This window comes from Chiloscyllium punctatum, chromosome 17, assembly GCF_047496795.1.
Source record: "Chiloscyllium punctatum isolate Juve2018m chromosome 17, sChiPun1.3, whole genome shotgun sequence".
In the NCBI taxonomy this organism is placed as follows: domain Eukaryota; kingdom Metazoa; phylum Chordata; class Chondrichthyes; order Orectolobiformes; family Hemiscylliidae; genus Chiloscyllium; species Chiloscyllium punctatum.
Genome location: NC_092755.1, coordinates 80,965,823 through 80,991,549, shown reverse-complemented (window position 1 = coordinate 80,991,549; position 25,727 = coordinate 80,965,823). Strand labels below are relative to the sequence as shown.

The following is a 25,727-nucleotide window of genomic DNA, read 5'->3' as shown; positions in this document are numbered from 1 at the left end:
GGCAGATGGAATGTAAACTTGATAAATGAAGTGATGCACTTTGGAAAAAAGAACAAAATAAGGCAATATTGAATGAATGGCCATGACACTCGGAACTCAGAGAACCGAGGGTTCTTGAGATGCTTGTCCACATGTCCTTAAGGTGACAGGACAGGTTAACAGAGCAGTTAAAAGGTGTATGAGATGCTTGTCTTCTTGCATATTTGAGAAATGGCTGTCTTTGTCCCCTGAGCGAAAAGCGAGCTTGCTAAAGTGTTTAAACGTACAATTCTGGGATTCTAAGAGAGTTGCTGTCTATCCACAGAACAGGTGGTCTCCAGGCTGAGGTGGCAGCCTGCTTTGGACCTCATACCTCTGTCTCCAAGTTGCTGACTGGAAAGAAACCAACTCTTTGCCTATGAGAAGGAAACACCACTGGGCCCAGCTTGTCGAGGAACATAAAACAGAAATTACTGGAAACGCTCAGCAGGTCTGACAGCATCTGTGAAGAGTTAACATTTCAGGTCCAATGACTCTTCTTAACTTTGATTTCTCTGCACAGATGTTGCCAGAACTGCTGAGCTTTTCCAGCAATTTCTGTTCTTTGTTTCTGATTTACTGCATCGCAGTTCTTTGGGTTTTTTACTGAGGAAGCTATTGTTAAGCGTGACCTCCAGGATGTTGCAACTCACGCAAACTATTTTTAAAAACACCTCTCAATTTATGAAAATTTGAAATTTAGAATATATCTCATTTCCTGCTTTCCTTAATTTTCTGACTGCTTGTCTCTGTATATGGAGTATGGCAGCAATTTCCTGCAACTTGAGAGCTCTGTTAACAAACCCTACCACTGACTTCACTTTAAAGGATTTTGCCATAGGTCTATTTCAAAAACTGAAATTTGAAAACTAGGGCTTGGGGACCACCCTTCAGCCTACCTTAGGCTAGGGGCAGGCCAAAAAGGAGTAAATCTTAACAATAGCTAAAAATCTCAGTCTTAAAGGAGGCAAAGCAATCATAATTTCAATTCACCACTATTCCCACTTTGCCCGTGATACAGCACACAAAATGGCAGAAGGAGACTGTGAGACTGGTGTCAAGAAGCACAAGTGATCAAGGAGTGATTGTACCTGGAGCTACCTGGGAATATGGATAGCAGCAGAGAACAGATCAATGAGGTATTACAAGTCAAGGTTTGTAACGGATGGGAAAGGCTGAATGCTCATCACCCACTGGTGCCTGCTGCAGTTCTGCAGTCAGTAGCATAACATCACGCGCTGTCTCCACTTCCTTTTTCTACCATGCACAGAGGGAGAAGCTCAGGACCTACAGTCCAAGCCTACCCAGTAAACGGTGCACCCACTCGGAATCACGACTCACCTTTAACAGCCCTTGCGGAAAGATATTCCGCTCATTGTCTTCATATCTGTCAAGGGGCCATCTTCCTTCTGCCTGAACAAATTTCATCAATGTGCAGAGTGCCACTTCCTGGGGAGAAAGCAATCAGGAGTGAACATGTTTCCACTATGGTGCAAACAATCACGTACAGGCAACTAATGCTGCTCTGGTCAGTGGCACCCACATCCTGGGGAAATATTGAAAAAAGTGACAGTGCAAGCCACCAAACTGACAAGTCACATTTTACCACAAATTGCACTTAAATGCACCATACTATAATCCGATCCACTACTGAATGTAAAAAGTTGGTGGAATTCAAATTGTGAACTTATTCCATTTCAGTAACTGGACCTATGTTTTCTGTTTCTGCGCATCCCCACATCTGAAGCAGAAACTGGTGGAACAGTTTGTATTTGGACCTGGAATAGGAATAAGTGAAGAGATATTTAACCTAAGGTCAACCTTTTGACAAATACCTAGAAACAAAACCAGACATTTACATATATGTCAAACACAGAATGTTGGAGAAATTCAGGAGGTCTGGCACTATTGGCAGGGAGGGAAAAACAGTTCTCCAGAAGGAAGGTTATACAGAACTCAACATTAACTCTGTTTTTCTCTCTCTCTCTAGAGTCTGCCAGAAACAGAGTTATTCCAGCGTTTTCTGTTTGTTTCAGATTTCCAGCAAATGCAGTATGTTGCTTTTATTTACACATGCATCGTCTATCAGCAAGCATTTGATCAATACTGCTAAAAGTTAATAGATGTGCTGCTGAAATGTGGCATGTGGACATATATCCTGAGCTTACAGTGGGACCAAACCCTCAGTATTAGGCTAGAAAAGAGGCAGGTCAGAGTTCAATAAAGCTGTGCACTGTCACCAAATTTATTCAATCCGTATACAGAACTGACTTGCGATGTACTTCCAGAGGACAACAATTGGAGAAGCATAAACTTGTGGTATGGTGACAACACAGAATCAGAAGAGGCTTTGCAAAATGTCACAGATCAAGAAAAATCTAGAAGAGGTACTAAAAATTCCAAGTAGAGACCATAAAACAAATGAAAAGATGTTAGAAATTCAAGAGCAAAAAGAATCCCTGAAAACTGACCTTCAGAAAAGGAAATGTCAGTACTTGGCTGTTTGGTCAGAGATTTCTTCTGAAGAACAGCAGAAAGCAGGGTCGATTCAAGACTGAGACGTGTGACGGATGTCACAAAGTGGTGCATATGAGCGACAGTGCGTGAGAAAATGGAGCAAGACAGATGAGTGTGTCATACCATAACAGCAGATCTCCTGATAAGAATAGCTACAATCAGCAGTATGGTAAAAAGGACTGCAGATGCTGGAATCCATAGTCTAGATTAGAGTGGTGCTGGAAAAGCACAGCTGGTCAGGCAGCATCCGAGGAGAGAAAAATCGAAACGTCGATTTTCCTGCTCCTCGGATGCTGCCTGACTTGCTGTGCTTTCCAGCACCACTCTAATCTAGACCCAACAATCAGCAGTATCCCCATTCGGAGTTCAATCTTATAGCAGCTAAATCACCCAGTGCTCAAGATGGTACAAAACTCTCAGGGGCTGTGCTAACACATTGTTAGGACCACATCTATTTTTCTGGGAAAGATTTTGGATAATGACTGGGGTGCAGAGAGTTTACCATGTGACTGTTTAGAACTCAAAATCAAAAGTGGAAATGTTTTGAGTTGTATTTATTCAAGTGACCTTTGGAAAAGCAGTTCCGAAATTGATTTTTTTCTTTAACTTTTTGTGAGACAACACGATGGAAATAACCGTGAGCGGCAGGTGGCCTAGTTTCAGCTTTTGGACTGTTAGGCTCTGTTTGCTACAGGCTGAATGGCGGTGCAATTGAAGAGAGAGATCTCCAAAAAGCTTGCGGCAAAGACAGACCCCTCTCTCACTCCTAGAAAATGAAAATCGCTTGGTAGTTCAGAGCTTTGCAAGGGTGCAACACTCTCCTGCTCTCTGAAAACAAGTCAATGCTTTAACTGGACATGTACATGTTTGGGGATCTCCACAGAGTAATGGAGCATAGCACAATTTCTCCTGTCAGCTTTCATTGCATGTAGTACTGTCCCTAACTCTCAGCTGCTTTCAAGTCCCATCTGCTCCAGAGATGTGTAATAAAATCTCTGAAAAAGTTTTTTTTGATTAGATTAGATTAGAAGGTTAATTAGAAAATATCTATTGCTCCTGTCAGAGTCTTAACAATAATGCAGAACATTTGAGTTAGATGCTTGGCTTAGGACTCAAAAGCTGAGAATAAACAGGGAAGCATTTAACAATCAAGTTTAAAGTTTTGCTTACCTACAGAGGTTCCAGGTACATACACTGAAGTTTACCCTGCTATTTTTACGAACTGTATATTTCCCCTACATATCAGGTTGGACTTGGGCTAACTATGCATCTGGGTTCTGGACAGAGTTAATTTAGTGTTTATGTAAGCACAGCCATATTCTCCCAGGCAAATGCACCATTTCAAATAATGCACTATTGATCTACAAGGCACGGCAGAGAAACAGAACATTCAAGAGCAACTTTAAGCACTGCGTACAGGCAGAATGATGGTCCCTAGTATGTGCTGCTTAGATATTTCTCATCTCTGGTCAATCTCTCTCAGTACTGCACAAAAAAGCAAAATAAAATTTAGTCCCCACCAGGACTTAAGGGCAGATAGGGAAAGATGGGAACATTAGAACCAGAAGAAGCCATTCAGGCCTATTCTACCAATCACTGAAATTGTGGTTGATCTGCGATATAACTGCACACAATCACTTCTATTCATTATCCCTTAATGTTTTTTGATAACAAAAATCTATCAAACTCAGCTTCACAAGGAATTAAGCATCTTTTTAAAATTCATTCATGGGATGTGAGCATCACTGGCTGGGCCAGCTTTTAATGCCACCTCTAATTAGCCTCAAGAAGGTGGTGATGAGCTGCCCTTTTGATCCACTGCATTCCAGAGTGCTGTAAGAAAGGGAATTCCAGGATTTTGACCCTGTGATGCTGCAGGAAGGGTAATAATTTTCCTAGCCAAAAAAGTGAATGGCTTGGATGATACTTGCTGGGGGCGGTGTTGGCAAATATCCGCTACTCTTGCCTTTCTTGATGGTATCAGTAGCAGGTTTGGAAAGTGCTGTTGGAGCAGTCCTGCCATTTGCTGAAGACAGTTCAAAATTCCTGCACTCTTTTGAGTATGGAGGTGCTTTCTAATCTCATTTTGGAAAGGTCTGACTCTAAGACCGAAAGATAACGGTGCCAGATTCCTAGACTTTCTCACTGTCAGAAGTAAAATCAGCTGAGGAATTAAGAAGAAGCTGGGAAGAAAATCAAAATATTTTGTGTTAATACAAGTTATGAACAAATCATTCTGCGATTGTAGTCCAGATTGGCAATTTTAATTGGGGGTTGTCTAGTGGTATTATCGTTAGAGACTATTAATTCAGAGACCCAGGTTCAAATCCCGCCATGGGAATATGGAACTGCCGTCCCCACCTAGTCTGGCCTACATGTGACTCCAGACCCACGACAATGTGACTGCCCTCTTAGTAATTAAAGATAGGCAATAAATGTAGGCCCCGTCAGCAATGCCCACATTTCAGGAATGGATATTTTAAAAAACTCAGGATGCAAACATTACTGACAAGACCAGCATTAATTGTCCATCTACAGTTGTCTGAGAGAAGATAGTGATAAGCCACCTGTTGAATAGAATTGAGTGGTTTGCAAAGGCCATTTTAGAGGGTAGTTAAGACTCAACCACTTTGCAGTGGATCTGGAGTCACATTAGGCCAGACCAGTTAAGAACAGCAGATATAGAGTCATAGAGATGTACAGCATGGAAACAGTCCAACCCGTCCATGCCAACCAGATATCCTAACCTAATCTAGTCCCACTTGCCAGCACCCGGCCCATATCCCTCCAAACCCTTCCTATTCATATACCCATCAAAATGCCTCTTAAATGTTGCAATTGTACCAGCCTCCACCACTTCCTCTAGCAGCACATTCCATACACTTACCACTCCCTGCGTGAAAACATGGCCCCTTAGGTCTCTTGTATATCTTTCCCCTCTCACCTTAAACCTATGCCCTCCAGTTCTGGACTCCCCGACCACAGGGAAAAGACTTTGTCTATTTATCCTATCTATGCCCCTCATAATTTTGGAAATCTCTATAAGGTCACCCCTCAGCCTCCAGCACTCCAGGGAAAACAGCCCCAGCCTGTTCAGCCTCTCCCTATAGTTCAGATCCTCCAACCCTGGCAACATCCTTGTAAATCTTTTCTGAACCCTTTCAAGTTTCACAACATCTTTCCGATAGGAAGGAGAGCAGAATTGTACGCAATATTCCAATAGTGGCCTAACCAATGTCCTGCACAACCGCAACATGACCTCCCAACTCCTGTACTCAATACTCTGACCAATAAAGGAAAGCATACCAAACGCCTTTTCACTATCCTATCTACCTGTGATTCCACTTTCAAGGAGCTATGAACCTGCACTCCAAGGTCTCTTTGTTCAGCAACACTCCCTAGGACCTTACCATTAAGTGTATAAGTCCTGCTAAGATTTGCTTTCCCAAAATGCAGCACCTCGCATTTATCTGAATTAAACTCCGTCTGCCATTTCTCAGCCCATTGGCCCATCTGGTCCAGATCCTGTTGTAATCTGAGGTAACCCTCTTCGCTGTCCAGCACACCTCCAATTTTGGTGTCATTTGCAAACTTACTAACTGTATCTCTTATACTCGCATCCAAATCATTTATGTTAATGACAAAAAAGTAGAGGGTCCAGCATCGATCCTTGTGGCACTTCACTGATCACAGGCCTCCAGTCTGAAAAACAACCCTCCACCACCACCCTCTGTCTTCTACCTTTCAGCCTGTTCTGTATCCAAATGGCTAGTTCTCCCTGTATTCTGTGAGATCTAACCTTGCTAATCAGTCTCCCATGGGGAACCTTGTTGAACGCCTTACTGCAGTCCATATAGATCACATCTACTGCTCTGCCCTCATCAATCTTCTTTGTTACTTCTTCAAAAAACTCAATCAAGTTTGTGAGACATGATTTCCCACGCACAAAGCCATGTTGACTATTCCGAATCAGTCCTTGCCTTTCTAAATACATGTACATCCTGTCCCTCAGGATTCCCTCCAACAACTTGCCCACCACCAAGGTCAGGCTCACCGTTCTATAGTTCCCTGGCTTGTCTTTACTGCCCTTCTTAAACAGTGACACCACATTTGTCAACCTCCAGTCTTCCGGCACCTCACCTGTGCCTATCGATGATACAAGTATCTCAGCTCGAGGCCCAGCAATCACTTCTCTAGCTTCCCACAGAGTTCTCGGGTACACTTGATCAGGTCCTGGGGATTTATCCACCTTTAACCGTTAAGACATCCAGCACTTCCTCCTCTGTAATCTGAACATGTTGCAAGGTGTCACCATCTATTCCTCTACAGTCTGTATCTTCCATATCATTTCCCACAGTAAAACTGATGCAAAATATTCATTTCGTATCTTCCCCCATTTTCTGTGGCTCCACACAAAGGCCGCCTTGCTGATCTTTGAGGTGCCCTATGCTCTCCCTAGTTACCCTTTTGTCCTTAATATATTTGTAAAATCCCTTTGGATTCTCCTTAATTCTATTTGCCAAAGCTATCTCATGTCCCCGTTTTGTCCTCCTGATTTCCCTATTAAGTATACTCCTACTTTCTTTATACTCTTCTAAGGATTCACTCGATCTATCCTGTCTATCCCTGACATATGCTTCCTTCTTTTTCTTAACCAAACCCTCAATTTCTTTAGTCATCCAGCATTCCCTATACCTACCAGCCTTCCCTTTCACCCTGACAGGAATATACTTTTTCTGGATTCTTGTTATCTCATTTCTGAAGTTTTCCCTATTTTCTAGCCGCCCCTTTACCTGCGAACATCTGCCTCCAATCAGCTTTCGAAAGTTCTTGCCTAATACCGTCAAAATTGGCCTTTCTCCAATTTAGAATTTCAACTTTTAGATCTGGTCTATCCTTTTCCATCACTATTTTAAAACAAATAGAATTATGGTCGCTGGCCCCAAAGTGCTCCCCCACTGACACCTCAGTCACCTGCCCTGCCTTATTTCCCAAGAGTAGGTCAAGTTTTGCACCTTCTCTAGTAGGCACATCCACATACTGAATCAGAAAATTGTCTTGTACACACTTAAGAAATTCCTCTCCATCTAAACCTTTAACACTATGGCAGTCCCAGTCAATGTTTGGAAAGTTAAAATCCCCTACCATATTCTTACAGATAGCTAAGATCTCCTTACAAGTTTGTTTCTCAATTTCCCTCTGACTATTGGGGGGTCTATAATACAATCCCAATAAGGTGATCATCCCTTTCTTATTTCTCAGTTCCACCCAAATAACTTCCCTGGATGTATTTCTGAGAATATCCTCCCTCAGTACACCTGTAGTACTATCCCTTATCAAAAATGCCACTCCCCCTCCTCTCTTGCCTCCCTTTCTATCCTTCCTGTAGCATTTGTATCCTGGAATGTTAAGCTGCCAGTCCTGCCCATCCCTGAGCCATGTTTCCGTAATTGCTATGATATCCCAGTCCCATGTTCCTAACCATGCCCTGAGTTCATCTGCCTTCCCTGTTAGGCCCCTTGAATCGAAATAAATGCAGTTTAATTTATTAGTCCTACCTTGTACCTGCCTGCCCTGACTGTTTGATTCACTTCTGTTCTCAGTTGTACCAGTCTCAGATCGATCTGTTTCCACACTATCTCCCTGGGTCCCACACCCCACCTTACTAGTTTAAATCCTCCCAAGCAGTTCTAGCAAATTTCCCTGCCAGTATATTAGTCCCCTTCCAATTTAGGTGTAATCCGTCCTTCTTGTACAGGTCACTTCTACTCCAAAAGAGATTCCAATGATTCAAAAATGTGAATCCTTCTCCCATACACCAGCTCCTCAGCCATGCATTCATCTGCTCTATCCTCCTATTCCTGCCCTCACTAATCGTAGCACTGGGAGTAATCCAGATATTACTACCCTTGAGGACCTCCTTTTCAAATTTCTGCCTAGCTCTCTGTAATCTCCCTTCCGAGCCTCAATCTTTTCCCTTCCAATGTCGTTGGTTCCAGTGTGGACAATGACCTCTTGCTGGCCCCTCTCCCCAGTGAGAACATTCTGCACCCTCTCTGAGGCATCCTTGATCCTGGTACCAGGGAAACAACACACCATTCTGCTTTTTCTCTGCTGGCCATAGAAACATCTGTTTGTACCTCTGACTAGCGAATCCCCTAACACAATTGATCTCTTGGAAGCTGACGTACCCCTTGTTGCATTAGACCCAGTCTCAATACCAGAAACTTGGCACTAATGGGCACTAAAACAACGATAACCCACAGTTATGTATTCACCGCAAATGATTTGTTTTTAAATTGCAAATTTATTTAATTTTTTAAATTTAAATTTTCCAGTAGCTGCATGGGATTTGAAGTCACCTTTTTGGATCATTCGTCTGGGTCTCAGTATTACTCACCTCATGCTACCAAACATTCTTCATTTGATGCATGGGAACAAACCTGAGGCAGGTTCACAGTAGGAAACTCACCTGTACCTGGCTCGATTCATGCACCATCAGGTTGAGTAACTGGTTGATGCAACTCTGATAACGATACCTCATCCACATCTTGTACTTCACCTCAGCACTGGAGTCGGCTGAAATTAAATGTACAGAACTGTTTATAATGTAGGTTTCTTGCAAATTCCAAAATAAAGGACACACTTTACTGCATTTTAGGGTTTTGCTTTAAGTGCAAATTCTCTCTTGGCATCAACCCAAAACTGACAATGATAGTATCTATTAACATTACGAGACCTCGTTACGCATTAGGCTGAAGAGGAAGCTGAAATCTTGACTGTTACTACAACCTGCAGCAAGTTAGTTTGCACCTTCCTGCAACAAGAGCTTTCTGCTGACCAACTCACACATCTTTAAAAAGACTCCATAAACAATTAAGTATTTTTGAAGTTCAATCATTGTTATAAATATGAGATATGTAGTAGCCAATTTGTGCACAGCAAGCTCCCACGGGCAACAATATGATAATGTTAATCTGCCTGAGTAATAATGGCTGAGATATATAGTTCCCAAGACATCAGGGGAAACCTCCATTCACTTTCACAGTACTGCCATTGGAATTTTGCCATGCAGCCAAGACAGCAAATGAGACACTTATCTGACGTGTCATTTGAAAGGCAGCACTTCTGCAGTGCTGGGTTGGGAGGGTTAATCAATTTTGAATGATGTTGAGTTAGTGAAGAGGATGCAAGATTGGAGGTCAGCCACGTTTTGAAAATTGTCCGTGCCTGCCGGATATCAGGAAGTTCACTGTACCAATTTTCGCTTTCACCAATTTTCCCCCAAAAGGGATATGGAAGCTCAATCATCAAATACGTTCAAGACAGAGGCCAAGATTTAGCTTTTTTAGTTAATAATGACATCAAGGAATATGGAGATTGTGCATGAATATGGTAGGTAGATGATCTGAAATGACACAGGAGGCTTGATGGGCTAAATGGTCGACTCCAATTCCTATGTTTTCCTGAAATTATCACAAACTTGTTTCTCCCCAATGAAACAATATCTACCCTCCTTTTAAATCACAACACAGATCAAGAATATTCCCTGAGTGTCTGCACCCCTCACCACCTCCCCCCCCACCCCTTTCCTCCAGCACTGTTCCATTGGCATGAACAATAAGTGAACACTTTCTCTTTCCTGTTGCCTGTGCCTGTGTCACTCTGACCACGCTGTGGAACATGCTTATGGGAGCAAAGAGCCCAACAATTAGCTTACCTGCCAGACACTCCTCTTCTCCAGGCAGCTGGCCAAAAAAAACTTCTCCTTGTTGCAGTAAAGTGCAAAATAATTTGCTACAGGTTGCAGTTGCAGTGAGGATTTCAGCTTCGTCTTCAGCCTAATGTGAAGCACAGAATCTTACTGTCAATATATACTAATAATAAGAATGTTGAGGTTACTGATAGGTTTTATTCAGGTCTTTAAACTGTGGAAGTCGACTCATGCAAATAAATAAATTGCATTTATTCAGTCCTGAAACTATTTAATCCCACATTAGCTACTTTCTAAATATAACAATATTTTGCTGGCAAACACAGCAGTCAACGTGCATCCCAGAGGCTCTTACCATAAGCAGCAAACAATGATTTTTCGGGCACTGAGCAGAAATCTCCTGGTCTTGATTAGTGCAATCAGTTTTTTTTTCAGGCACTTCCAAGGGGAGATGAGCCTCAGCTTAATATCTCACCCAAAAGGTCTCACCTCTGGCAGTGCAGCACTCCATCAAACATCAATCTGGGGTTGCATGTGATGCTGATAAGAAATCAGCTTTTTAAGCGATGAATATTGGCCAATACAAGAGTGCGATTCCTGCTGTTCTTAACTGGCTTCATGTGAAAGACCAACCAAGTAATATGTGGGGTCATAATTGAGTGCCAGCTTGTTTCTTTTGGAAGCATCCTTGTTTGGGGACAAACTATTTCACGTTGGATCTTGATACCAGAAGTGATGGCAAATTTTCCAGCATTCTTTCCTACACAAAACACCAGCAATTCCTTGTTATTTGAAGGTTACCGTGTACAAAACGTTTGGTAGGCTTGTCTACATAAGATCACTGCATTTCAGAAGTTGTCTGTGAATGTGAAATGCTTTAATTACAATCCTTTCCTTTCTATCCCCTGCTTCAGTCTCATGTCAAATGTCACACAATACCAGGTTATAATCCAACAGATTTATTTAAAATCACAAGCTTTCAGAACATTGCACATCAGACCCAATAAGATGTGACTTTGACCTTGGATATTCTCAAATAACAGGAAGTCTACCACCACTACTGGAGTTTTCAAATTTCAATCAAAAGCTATCATATATCTACTGTATTGCACAAAGATTAATCCATTTGCCCTTGCCCAGAGGGAACCTCATCAAATGCAGAATTGTTACAGTGCAGAAAACCATTTGGTCTCCCACTTAACATCTCAAGATTTGGGGTTCAAATATATCATCTTCAGACGTGGAATAGAGTTGAACAGAACAGAAACAGACACTCTGGTCCAACTCGTCCATGCTGATCAGATATCCTTAATTAATCTAGTCCCATTTGCCAGCATTTGGCCCATATCCCTCTAAACCCTTCCTATTCACCTATCCATCCAGATGCTTTTTAAATGTTGCAATTGTACCCAGCTCCACCACACTATACACCTTCTTAACAACCCTATCAACAGAGGTGGCAACTTTGAGGGATCTACAGACATAAAGAACAAAGAAAATTTACAGTGCTTCAGCTCTGCAAACCCGAGCCGATCTAAATCCACTGTCTAAACTTGTCACCCAATACCTAAGCATCTGTGTCCCTCTGCTCCCCACCTACTCATGCATCTGTCCAGACACACCTTAAATGAATCTACCGTGCCTGCCTCTACTACCTCTGCTGGCAATGCATTCCAGGCACCTACCACCCTCTGTGTAAACTACTTGCCACGTGTATCCCCCTTAAAGTTTTCACCTCTCACCTTGAACACTTGATCTCTCGTTATTGAATCCCTCACCCTGGGAAAAAGCTTATCTCTATCTACCCTGTCTATACTCTTCATGATTTTGTAGACCTCAATCAGGTCCCCTCTCAATCTTTTTTCTAATGAAAACAATCCTAACCTACTCGACCTCTCTTCATAGATAGCACCTTCCATACCAGGCAAATTCCTTGTAAACCTTCTTGGCACCCTCTCCAAAGCACCCACATCCTTTTGGTAAAGTGGCAACCAGAATTGTACACAGTGTTCTAAATTCGGCTGAACCAATGTCTTATACAATTTTAACATGACTTGATAGCTCTTATACTCAATACCCCGTCCAATGAAGGCAAGCATACCATATGCCTTCTTGACAACTCTATCCATCTGTGCGGCCACCTTCAGGGTACAATGGACCTGAACTCCCAGATCTCTCTGCTCATCAACTTTTCACAAGGCTCTTCCATTTACAGTATAGGTCGCTCTAGAATTAGACTTCCTAAAATGCATCACTTCACATCTGCCTGTATTGAACTCCATCTGCCACTTCTCCACCCAACTCTCCAGTCTACCTATATTCTCCTATACTCTGACAGTCCCCTATGCTTTTTGCTACTCCACCAACCTTTGTGTGATCTGCATACTTACTGATCAGACCAACAATGCCCTTTTCCAGATCATTTATGTATATTACAAACAACAGTGGCCACAGCACTGATCCCTGTGGAACACCACTGTCCTCTACACTGTCCAGAAACCTGCCTTTAACCCTGTATTCTGCATTCTAATTCAACCTTATAAAAATGAATCACTTCACGCTTTTCCAGGTTAAACTCCATCTGCCACTTCTCAGCCTAGCTCTGCATCCTGTCAATGTCCTACTGCAACCTACACCAGCCCTCCACACTATCCACAACTCCACCAACCTTACCATCAGCAAACCTACTCACCCACCTTTCCACTTCCTCATCCAAGTCATTCATAAAAATCACAAAGACCAGAGGTTCCAGAATAGATCCCTACGGAACACCACTGGTCTCCGAGCTCCAGACTGAATACTTTCCATCGACTAAGACCCTCTGTCTTCTGTATACAGACAGCCAAAGTTCCCTGTATCACATGCCTCCTTACTTTCTGAATGAGTCTAACATGGAGAACCTTATTAAATGCCTTGCTAAAATCCATGTACATCACATCCACTCCTCTAACTTCATCTATGTGCTTTGACACATCCTCAAATAATTCAATAAGGCTTGTGAGGCATGACCTGCCCCTCGTAAAGCCATGTCCACTATCTCTAATCAGGCTTTGCCTTACCAAATATATAGTCAAAAATCACACAACACCAGGTTATAGCTCAACAGGTTTATCTGAAAACCTGTTTCAGAGTGTCACTTCTTCAGGGCTTAGTGTTTTCAAATAAACCTGTTAGACTATAACCTGATGTTGTGTGATTTTTGACCTTATTTCATGGTACAGTGCATCATCCCAAGGATGTCACAAAGTGCCACAAAGGCAGAAAGCTTTTGAAGTACCAACATTGTTTTAACAGAAGCATGGCAGTCAAATCTGCACACATCACAATCATTTAAAAAAAAGCATTAAGCAGTTCACCTATCAGGTTGATGAAGGGGTAAATATTGAGCAGGACACCAGGGAGAACTCCCCTGCTCTTAGTCAATACAGTGCCATGCAATCGTTTCCATTTGCCTGACGGAGCCATCATTTGATGGGTCATCCAAAAGACAGCACCAATGTTAGAGCAGCACTCCTTCAGTGTGATAACGTTTGTTTATCTGAGACAGAGATTTCTCACTTTATAATTGGAGACATCCTGAGCACCATTTGGAACAGAATTGGTTTGGTGAGGTGAGGAAGGGGAGTTCACATGGGGTCCTGAGGCCACATACACCAAACATTACACTCTGGTATTGTGTTCTTACAGTGCACAGACAAACAGAAGGCCCGACCAATAGCACCCAAGTCCACTCTAGGATCTTGCTGTGCCAAAACCCACTCCGCCCCCAGAATTTTGCTGTGCCCAGGTCCCTGGGATCTTGCTGTGCCCAAGCCCACCCCAACCCGAGGACCTCGCTGTGCCCAAGCCCACCCCAGCCTGAGATTTTCCTGTGCCCATCCCAGCCCCAGGATCTTGCTATACCCTGGTCCACCCCTGTCCTGGGCTCTTGCTGTGCTGAGGCATCCCTGGGATCTTGCTGTGTCCAGGAACCCCCAAAGCCCACACCAGCTCTGGGATCTTGCTGTGCGCCCACCCTCCCCCCAGCCCTGGGATCTTGCCGTGCGCCCGTGCCCCCCAACCCTGGGATCTTGCCGTGCGCCCCTCCCCCCCAGCCCTGGGATCTTGCTGTGCGCCCCCCCCAGCCCTGGGATCTTGCCGTGCGCCCCTAGCCACCCCCCCAGCCCTGGGATCTTGCCGTCCAGCCCTGGGATCTTGCCGTGCACCCCTCCCCCCCAGCCCTGGGACCTTGCCTTGCCGTGCACCCCTCCCCCCCAGCCCTGGGATCTTGCCGTGCACCCCCCCCCCCCCAGCCCTGGAATCTTGCCGTGCACCCCTCCCCCCCCCAGCCCTGGAATCTTGCCGTGCACCCCTCCCCCCCACAGTCCTGGAATCTTGCCGTGCACCCCTCCCCCCCCCAGCCCTGGAATCTTGCCGTGCGCCCCTCCCCCAGCCCTGGGATCTTGCCGTGCGCCCCTCCCCCCCCCAGCCCTGGGATCTTGCCGTGCCGTGCCGTGCCGTGGCCCACCTCTAGCCCCTCCAGGATGTCGAACACGCTGTTCGCGTTCTTCCTGCTGCCGAGCACCAGCTCCAGGAGCTGCCGGTACCGGGGCGGCTGTGGGGCCGGGGCCGGGGATGGGGAGGGAGCCTGGGCCCCGCCGGGAGACTCCGTCTCGTGCTCCGCCGCCGCCGCCATCTTGCCCCGCGCCGGGGAGTCACGTGGGAGTGAGTGAGTGAGGGGGCGGGGCCTGAGGGTCAGAGTCTCAAACATTCATTGCCTTCTCCACACAGATACTACCAAACCAGTTGGAGTACAAGGGTAAATTTTAAATAGTGAATTAATGAGGGTTTTTAAAAAAAATAAACTTATTCAAAAGATATGCATATTACAGCTAACACCAACATATGTTGTACATGCCTTTGAGACAATATGAGACAGTGTAGTCCATGTGAGAGTGCTCCCATGATACTCACCAGGAGTTCTGGTTATGCTGGATGCAGGTACAGTTATCCAAATGTCTTTTAAATGTTAAAAGTTCATGAATAGGAAAGGTTTGGAGGGATAGGGGCCAAGAGTAGACAGCTGGGACTAGTTTAGTTTGGGAACATTGTCAGTATGGGAATTACAACATTTGAAGGGCATGTGAATAGGAAGGGTTTGGGGGGATCTGGGCTAAGTGCTGGCAAATGGGGCTAAATTAGTTTAGGATATCTGGTTGGCATGGACGAGTTGAACCAAAGGGTCTGTTTCCCTGCTGTATGTCTCTATGATTGGTTAGATTAGATTAGATTTCATACAGTGGGGAGACGGGCCTTTTGGCCCAAGTAGTCCACACCGACCCTCCGAAATGTAACCCGCCCAGGCCCATTCATCATATTTACACATAACTAGTGCATCTAGCTGTGTGTGCAGTTTAGCAGGACCAATTCACCTAACCTACACATCTTTGGACTGTGGGAGGAAACCAGAGCACCCAGAGGAAACCCACAGACACGGGGGGATCATGCAAACTCCACAGAGTCACCAGAGGCAGGAATCAAACCCAGGTCCCTGACAGAGAGGCAGCAGTGCTAACCACTGAGCCAACATGTTGCCCTAAGGTCTTTTTCTGTGCTATATGACTATTATGAATGTACACTGATACTGTTCCTATTCAGGTGGTGGTGCTATTATATGCCTGCTGTGTATGTTTTTTTTTGAAAAGAGTATTAAGGCTGAGGGTTTGAATGGTAGTGGAGCTTTGTTGTTCAAACTTTGGCAAACTGCCACAGATCACATACAAGATTGTCACTGCATGAGAATAGAGGGATGAGTGAATGTTTCAGGTAAGAACAGGGTTATGGATTTGTAGAAAATGTCTGATACCATATCTTCTGCAAGACATTTTCTCTGATCCAAGAACAGGTGAAGCTGATATGATATTTGACTTCCTATCCACATAACTGGCACTAAGGCCAACAATGCTTTTTGGTCCAACTATGTCACAGTTTTAAAATACTCACATTCTTACATTCAAATCTCTCCCTCACCTTCCCCTCTCTCTGTCTCTATGATTCCCTCCAGCTCCACACATCAAAATTAGAGGAGCATTGATTTCTGTGTGGTCTCTTGCATTTCCTTGACTTTCATCGCTGCATCTCAACTGCCTCAGTCCTAAAGATCTGGAATTCCCTCTCTATCCATCTCTCCTTCCTTAAAATACTCTTTACATATGATTCCTTATCAAGCTTCTCCGCCTGTCCCAACATATTGATTGGTAAACAGGCAGGAGGCTGGAAGAACACAGCAAGCTGGGCAGCATCAGGAGGTAGAGAAGTTGATGTTTTGGGTGTAACTCCAGCCTTCTGCCTGTCTGTCTGCTTTGGATTCCAGCACTGCAGTTGTTTTTTAATCCAACATATTGCATAACTGAGATATTTTAGGGAGAGCTGGTGGCATCACTGGACTAGTAATCCAGAACCTTAAGCAAATGGGTAATTACACAATGGTAGATGGAAAAATTCACATTTATATAAATCTGGAAAAAGCAAGCTGAGTGATGACCATGTACCACCATTGTCATAAAAATCTATCAGATGCACAAGGAAATCTGCCATCCTTACCCATCTGGTCTCCATGTGACTCAAGACCCACACCAATGTGGTTCACTCAACTCTGGGCAATGAGGTTTGTACAATGAATGCTGTCCTGCCAGCAATGCCCACTCCTGTGAGTTCAAAAAAAAGGTGAAGTGCCCTGGGGTGCTCTATACAAATTAAAGTTCAGTAGATGTTGTTGACAATTTGGTCATACTGGAAATTCTTAAGAGAATGTGAAAATGATCCTTGGTTTATATGGCTATTTCAACGTGGAGAATAAATGCACTTCAATTAATAAAACAAAGAACTGTGAATGCTGGAGAACGGAGATAAAAATTTAAATTTCGGGAGATACGTTTGAAATATATTTGACAGAATTTCAACCAGCACGGGGAAACCCCAATAGATTTCCATCCCATCACTCTAATCATTCTGCCACAACTACAGACTGCAAACAGAACAGTTAATCTAAGCAAGCCTAGCAGCATTTCGTATCAAATAAGCAGGCAATCAGTTGGTCACAGTTTTAGAAGAGAAAGAGAGAGTTAATATTTAGAGTGAATTCGATTTGATTCCTGAGAGTGTGGAAAGAGGCCCTTTGGCCCAACCAGTCCACACTGACCCTCCAAAGAGTAACCCACCCAGACCCATTTCTCTTTGACTAATGCACCTAACACAATGGGCCAATTTAGCATGGTCAATTCACCTGACCTGCACATCTTTGGACTCCAGTGACCATTCTTCAGAATGTTCTGAAGAAGTCAGATCAGATTCAAACTGTTAACTCAGTTTTTTCTCTACACAGATGCTGCTATACCAGTTACTCCAGCAATTTCTGTTTTTGCCTGTTGTATTTCAATGAATGTTGATTTAAGAAATCTCCAAACTAGGATATATAAAGCCCATGACATAACAGCTAAAAAAAGAGAAAAATTTCTTTAAATAAATTATCAAGAACAACTGTAGTGCATTTACAAATGTGTTAATTTATTACAATGTGGTAGCAGTGGTTTATGAATACAACTAACAATCTGGTATATTTTGACAGTGTAACAGTAATTTCACACAATGTCATTGGAAATCAACAGTCCTGTCATGTTTGTTGAAAACTTAAAACTCACTCACTCTTTGGTCTCAGTTATCCTGGGCTGTCACTGAAACTCTATCCATCATCCTTTACCAAATTTACCATACATAACAAAAAATACCATGGCTGCTTAAAAAAAAATCTACATCTGGCTCAACAAATGAAAGATTAAAGGCAACATGACTGAGTGACCAACAAAAATACTTATATACAATTCTACTCAATCATTTCTTTGTGCCGATCACAATTGGATTTTTAATCATTTTTCAAGGACAGGGTTAAAGATGTTATAACACGATGCTATGCAAAACCATAACAAATACTGTACAACATGTACACTAAAAACTACAGGAAATACCTTTGTAGCATAGATTGCATTTTTAATGTGCATATACATACAGAATAAAAATAAAACATTATCACTTTAAAACAAATCCTGAACCATGGATGCGCAATGAAAAGAATGTAACAAAAATACAAAAACCTTGTATCAAAAATTTGTTAATAAACATTCGTGTCTTTCTCTAGATAAGGAATGTCAAATACAACTTATTCTGAAGTTCATTGCTGTTGGCTTCTTTCCAACTTTTACGTAATGAAAAAAACTAGTTAAGTACTTAACATTCAGCAACTACATTATGGATTTACAAATACTGAACACATGCCTATAACATCCACTTTCTGAATTTAACAAATACAGGGGCACATTAAAAATGTACCAAACAAAATAGTATGTACAAAGATGACTAAGGTTAAACCTTAGAGTTATTGATCTTTTAAAAAGATTTACAGTTGCATCAACATGTTACATTAACACCAAAGATTCAATATTAAATGATGTACGTGAAGTTTATGCATGTCAACTTTTTTCTATACATTGGCTATTACACAGTGGAGTGAAAACAAACTTTACGACAATTTGTTCTGAGCACAGTCCAGCTAATGCTGTAAGCACATTCTTTACGTGGTGGGTTTCTCATTCCATTTAACAAGCTCAGTTTGGTTTTGTTGGGGCTTTCAGTCTCACGGTAGGGGCAGTTCGTGCTTGCACCTTGGCTTGTTGGCCTTGGGCATCAGGAGTTGCTGCTGGCTGAGCTGGGCTCTGTGGGGTTGGAGGCTGGATCTGAGGAGACGCTGCTGTCACAACTTGCTGCTGAATAAGTTGCTGCTGTACAACCTGAGCAGTAGCAGCTGCAGGAATCACTTGCACTTGCTGGCCTGTAGCTGCCTGCGACAATGTCATTGTCTGTGGCTGCGTCTGGACCTGACAGGGAGGAATAGAAAGAGGCAGATTGCGATCAGGAACACATTTCTATTTATTTAGCATTCCAAGAATGTGAAATGTGCTTCAAAGCACCTTACATCAATGAAGTATCACTACTGTAACGTGGGCGAATACTCGCCCAACTCAAGGGCACATTCACATGAACAGCAATGAAATAAATAACCAGATATCCTATTTTGAGTGAAGGGTGTATTTGGCAGAGACACCAGGCAAACTTCCCTATTCTTCAAGTTGTCCACTGCAGTCTCTTCTGTTCAGCCAAGTAGGTACAAGGTGCTAATGCAATCATCACCACATCATGACATCTCGTAAATGCATACTGGCCATGATACTAAACACAAACAGCTTCTTTCACATTTCAATTACAAGGCAGCACCTCTGACAGTCCAGAACTCTACTGGTACAGTACTGCACTAAAATGTTAGCATAGAATGGGGCTGAACGTGACCTTCTGACTTAGTGGGTCTCCCAATCTCATCTACTTTTTTATTTGAGATATCTAAGGAGGCAAATGGCCATAATACTGAAGCCTGAACATTATTATGGTTTAGATTAAATCAGGAAGCTTACAGGTCAACTAACTGATTGAAATTAGTTTGCATTTGTTCCAACAGACTTGAAGTAATACTGCACAATAGATTTGTATAGAAAGTACATAACAGTATGGACCTGCTGGGTGAAATGACCTGTCTTTGTGATGTAAATACCATGTAAATTCAAGAATTTGCAAAATCAGTTTAACATTCTATTCAGACCGATTCACCAAAACAGGAGTACTAAATTAGAACTGATAAATGCACTAATTGGTGCTGCATAACTAGCCCAACTGTTCATTGACTTGAGCATAGATCTGAAACATCAACCTTTTCTATCTACACAGATACTGCCTGACTTCTAAATATTTCAAGCATTTTCAATTTTTAATTCAGATTTCCAACTTCGGCTTTTCCGTTGTTATTCATCTAGGTTGAGAATTTAATCTAGATAGTTTTGAAATGCTAAATGTTGATTATTTCATCTGTAGAGTAGCAAATGAACAATCAACTGGTCACAGCTCTCAACCTCCACAGAGAAGCTGGTAGTCAAGATTAAAATTGAAAATTCCAACAATTATTGGTAATCTCCCAATAGAACCAGGATTAGATCCAACTTGGGTACAGAGAACAATTCTGGTCTCAGCATAATAAAAAAGATAGAGACACTGGAGAAGGTGTAAAATAGATTTGCAAGGAAGATGTTCGAACCGAGATGCTATATATTTCAGGAATGGCTGAACAGGCTAGGCTGCTTGCTCTAGGTAAGAGAAGGTTAAGAGTTACCTGATAAAAGGTCTTTAAAATCATGACAGGGTTGGAAAGAAGAGAGCTCCACTTGTGAGGATATCCAAAAGCATAAAACTAAAATAGTTACCAATGAATCAAGCAAGGAATTTTAGAGAAACATCTTCATCCAGAGAAGCAGCATTTCAGATGAATATATATTGAAAGGGGAAAGTGAAATAAGGGAGGAAGAAATAGGAATTGCTGTTAGGATGAGATGAAGAGGAGATAGAGGAGGCTTGCATGGAGCATAAATGCTGGGCTGTATTGCCTGTTCTTGTACTCTAGATTCCTGTAATTCTACATAAATCTGGAATTCAGTCTATCCTAAGCAGTGCTGTTCACTAACCTCCCACTGGGGTAGCAAACCAGAGTGAGGAGACATAGGTTACTACTTTTAATCCTCTACAGCTGGTTAGATCTAGCAGTGGACAAAGCGAAAACCAGGCAAATCCTAGCAGGAATAAAGTGACTAATTGAGGGCAACATACTTTTGAAAAGACTTAAAGCTGTTAGAACCAGTTGCAGAAGAGGTTTACTTGAATAGTATCAGGGTGAGAGACTTCACGCACACGGGAGGAATGTCTTGGGTCGCTTTCTTTAAAACAGATAAAATTAAGAGGACCGCTAAGTAGTTTTCAAAATCATAAAGGATTTCATTCAAGTAAACAAAGAGAAACTGTTTCCAGTAGCAGAAAGATCAGCAACCACTGGACACAGATACAAGATAATTGGCAAAGGAACTACAAGGAAATATGAGGAATTCCTTTTGCAGCAAGTGGCTTTCATCTGGAATGCACTGCTTGGAAGTTGTGAAAGTAAATTCAACAATAACTTTCAAAAAGCAATTTACAAATGATTGAAAACAAAATTTAAAAAGAACCCGAAGGAGGGACCAATTGGATAGCCCTTTCAAAAATCCAGTATAGACACGATGGGCTGAAGGACCTTCTTTCTCACAGAGATTCTATAATCTAGGATCAAACATGGATGTTTCTCCTGGTCTTGGGATTTCCTTCATCAACTCATCTCAAAACAGAGATTGCAAGTTACAGGTACCAGAAGAGTGGAAAGAGAGGCACATAGAAGATTAGCAGAACTATTAAGTGCAAAGCGTAGAGGTAAAAGGAAAACAATGGGAGGTAACAAAAGTTAGATTTCTTCTTTTACATCATGGAAAGTAGCAGCTGGCAGAACATGTGCAAAGTCCGATAGCTTCATCTGTGCAGAGAATGTAGACAGGTATGAGGAGGTGAAGAGTACCTGCTGGGCTGTCGATACCATCTGCTGGATACTCCCCACGGTTGCTTGCTGTTGAACCATTTGTGGAAGTTTTGCAACCTATTGAACAACAGCAGTTTATTTTAATTTTTTCATCCTTCAAGGTTTCCAAGCATGCAAGATTTCAGGCATGTTAAAGCATCATTTCTTCTGCATTCTTGGAGTTAATAGAGGAGTATAAAATTGTAAAAAGAAAATAGGGCAATGTTAACAAATTATACTTGTGATTCTGAAGGGCCAGTGACAAAGAGCAAATGGTAGTGCTGGGACAGAATATAGCTTTGTTACGTAAAATAAGAGCATAACCTGGCTCTGGAAAGAAGCAGTGCGAGAAATATACCATGAGTCTTGAACAGCAAAGAACAAAACCACTTTGTACCAATGTGATATAATGGTAAAGAGTTCTGTGGCATTAAATGGTATCAACTTCATCAGGTTTGATGCACGCTTGCATATGTGAAGAACAGGGAGAAGTACAAATTCTCGTTATAAGACACAGCCACTTTTCCAGTCACCTGCCGACTGAAGGGACTGGCTAAAGTTCCCAAACTTTAGAGTAAATGAATAATGATTTTCAACTTACTAATCTATTAAAGCCACTTTGTTTATTAAACAACCGTGCGACGAACACACTCGAGGTATCAGCTGAGGATGAAGAATCCTGTTAAGATAATATTCATGTTTTCACCAAAAAGGATCAGCTTCAGGGCAGTAAATTACGACTATTGGCCTCCATTCATAATACAAGAATAAGTAGCTCATGTCTATTGATTTAGTTTTGTAATACAGTGGAAAGTCATAATAAAATTAGCAGCAAGATGATGAGTTATTAATTGAAACATCAGACACAGGTTACATACATTTTCAATTCAGTTACTTACTTGTTGGTTGTGAACCAAACGTATCTTGTAAAGATGGAAGAACAACAGAGATATAACCCTCCCCAGCACAGCACTGCCTGCAAAATGGATATTTCTTCCAATCTCTAGTGTCCTTAAGATGAGCCTTTACCTTGGACTGTAACAGTCTGAATGATTTGCTCGGCCACTTCAGTTAGTTGGTGCAACACTGGAGTTGTATATAGGAGTTGTATATCTGATTGGAGAAGGATGGCAAATCGCCTTGCCTGAAGGAGACTGGTGAACCTGTTGGACTTATTTTTATTTTACAACAATCCAGTAGCTTCATTGTCATTTTTGCTCAACATCTTGCATTTAAATTCTCAAACTGCTTCCTTGGGATTTGAATTTGTACCTTCTAGATTATGGTTTAGTAGCATAACCTGTGTTACACTGCAAAGCTTGCATTATTTACCTGAAGTTGTGCCTGCATCTGTTGCGTTCCTGTAGGCTTTTGAGTCTGAGCACTCAAGAACTGTGGCTTCATTCCTGATTGGAGCTGGGCGGTGGTATAAGTGACTTTCTGTTGCTGTTGCTGTTGTGATTGAACAGTGACCTGCTGAGTTATCTGAAATGGAATGCAAATTGCAAATTAGCATAGCGCTGCTTTTACCCAACTTGTGCACCCCAAATACACTGGTGCAGAATAAGGCTGCTTTGGCTTTTAAAATGTCAATGCTAAAGATAATATAGGTCTAGGCTTTCTGAAATTCAGCTCCCACCCATTAGCCAAAAATGATACAGGAAACTCGTAATGATCACCACCACCCCCTGCCCCCCCTACTCCTACTCAAATTTTCTCATCTCCATCCACAGCAGTGCAAAGCAAAATAAAAACAGACCTAAAAACTTCAGGTCAGGCAGCATTTGTGAAGTGAGAGAAACAGAAAGAACCTGAAACAGAATCAATCTGAAATCTTAACCGTGTTTCTCTCTCCACAGATTCTGACAGACTTGCTGAGTATTTTGTGTTTTCGTTTCAGATTCCAACAACTGCAGTAATTTTGCTGATATTTTAACGTAAGCCAAATGTTTCTTATCTTCACTGATTTTAGTTCCCTCTTCATCAAAAGGCACTAACCCCATGAGTGGCTGGACATCACACCCCTCCCCGCTCCAACAGCTTTAAGTGCATTACCATATACGTTGACCTTGAAAGCAAGAGCCCTGGATGACCCTTTCCTTCCTGGTTTATATCAGCTATCGCTCAGCAAAGACTGGGGCTAAAACCTGGTTTCCCATTCAAAGGTACACATTGTCAGCTAGAAGCCAACAGCATCCCGCTGCTGTCTGAGTATGTCATAGCCACCAGACATCACTCCCAGGTTTTATTAAGCCTCCGTCATTCACCCATTCAATTTTCCTCCTTTATTTTCTGTTTTCACTCTCAATTTGGCCTTCACTTGTTACCAGGGTAAAAGTGTCAGGTCTTGGTTTCCACTGTCTATATTTGTTTTTTTTCCCCTCTTTCTATAACTGTACTTAGCAACAGGTTTGATTTCTGAACTTGCTCCTACTCTTGATTTAACCCGCTCATTTGTTTCTGTCCATCAAGCTGATTCTGTCTATCCTCTGCCAACCACATTTCAAAAGTTGTAAGTCTCCTCTCATCTCAGACATATATACCAAAAAAAAATTCAAAGCCATAAATTGTTGGTGAGGATTCAGTGAATTATCTACCGGGCAGGATTTGGGAGAAGCGAGAATAAATTACATAATCAATAGCCAGAGAGTTTTTAATCCTTCCTCTCCCCATCGACCCCCAACAATCTACTGAAGGTATTAAAGGGTAGGACGTGTACCTTCTGTTGTGCAGTGATTGCTGCAGCCTGCACAGCTGCTTGTCCCTGGGTCACCTGGGCCTGACCTGCTTTCTGCTGTTTGAGTTTCAGAAGCTGCTGTACTTGCATTTGTGAGAAGTGCTGTGGTATGGCAGTCTTCACAACCGTTTGCCCTCCTGCAGAGTCAAGATCATGGTTAGGATCAGGGAACATTTACAAATCTAAAACAACACTATAACAAAGGCATTATTTCACATAGCAATTGAATACAATTGAAGTTTATTAATTTTCATCAAAATCTTTGTGTCACTTTTTTAAAAAGGGTAAGACGCACATTGCACGTGCAAATCTAAAAATTAGTGCTCAGCTCACGTAACAAATTAGGAGGGTTAAGAATTTGGAGATACTTGTAAATAAGGAGGGATATCAGATGTCTGGGTGTAGGGCTAGAGAAAGAGATGCACATGTTGGGGGAATCAGGGTTCCTAGGTTGCTTTAAATTGGAGTCACTGGTAGATAGGATTGGGCAGCACGGTGGCACAGTGGTTAGCACTGCTGCCTCACAGCGCCAGAGACCCGGGTTCAATTCCCGCCTCAGGCGACTGACTGTGTGGAGTTTGCACATTCTCCCCGTGTCTGCATGGGTTTCCTCCGGGTGCTCTGGCTTCCCCCCACAGTCCAAAGATGTGCAGGTTAGGTGAATTGGCCATGCTAAATTGCCCGTAGTGTTAGATGTAGGGATCTGGGTGGGTGCGCTTCAGCGGGTCGGTGTGGACTTGTTGGGCCGAAGGGCCTGTTTTCACACTAAGTAATCTAATCAAATCTAAGGATAGTGAAGGTGCTGTTTGGTATGCTTTTCTTTATTGGTCAGAGCACGGAGTATAGGAGTTGGGAGGTCAAATTGCAGCTGTACAGGACATTGGTTAGGCCACTTTTGGAATATTGCGTGCAATTCTGGTCTTACTCCTTTCGGAAGGATATTATGAAAAGGGTTCAGGAAGGATTTACAAGGATGTTACCAGGGTCGGAGGATGTGAGCTATAGAGAGAGGCTGAACAGGCTGGGGCTGTTTTCCCTGTAGCGGAGGGGTGACCGTATAGAGGTTTATAAAATCTTGAGGAGCATGGATAGGATAAATAGACAAGGTTTTTTCCATTTTTTTGGTGTGTGAGTGTAGATCCAGAACAAGAGGGCATAAGTTTAGGGTGAGAGGGGAAAAATTTAAAATGGACCTAAGGGGCAATGTTTTCACACAGAAGGTGGTGCGT

General features: G+C 42.6%; 2 protein-coding genes across 11 annotated transcripts in view; both read right to left on the bottom strand.

The window, feature by feature from the left end:
• noc4l (nucleolar complex associated 4 homolog) overlaps positions 1-14,942 on the bottom strand; it is a 39,919-nt gene extending 24,977 nt beyond the window's left edge. The window contains exons 1-4 of the mRNA XM_072587702.1: positions 14,757-14,942; positions 10,256-10,376; positions 9,008-9,114; positions 1,360-1,467 (exon numbers count right to left, since the gene is read on the bottom strand). Of these exons, the coding sequence (XP_072443803.1) occupies positions 1,360-1,467; positions 9,008-9,114; positions 10,256-10,376; positions 14,757-14,924 (504 nt within the window). The 5' untranslated portion in view covers positions 14,925-14,942. The remainder of the gene's footprint in view (positions 1-1,359; positions 1,468-9,007; positions 9,115-10,255; positions 10,377-14,756) is intronic.
• Positions 14,943-17,773: 2,831 nt separating this feature from the next.
• ep400 (E1A binding protein p400) overlaps positions 17,774-25,727 on the bottom strand; it is a 146,125-nt gene continuing 138,171 nt past the window's right edge. For 8 of the 10 annotated variants that reach the window (XM_072587693.1, XM_072587691.1, XM_072587692.1 and 5 more), the window contains 5 exons: positions 24,481-24,635; positions 23,094-23,246; positions 22,363-22,440; positions 21,762-21,839; positions 17,774-19,158 (listed from right to left, as the gene is read on the bottom strand). In XM_072587693.1, the coding sequence (XP_072443794.1) occupies positions 18,889-19,158; positions 21,762-21,839; positions 22,363-22,440; positions 23,094-23,246; positions 24,481-24,635 (734 nt within the window). In that variant the 3' untranslated portion in view covers positions 17,774-18,888. The remainder of the gene's footprint in view (positions 19,159-21,761; positions 21,840-22,362; positions 22,441-23,093; positions 23,247-24,480; positions 24,636-25,727) is intronic. The other 2 variants (XM_072587694.1, XM_072587697.1) reach the window with 2 other exon arrangements.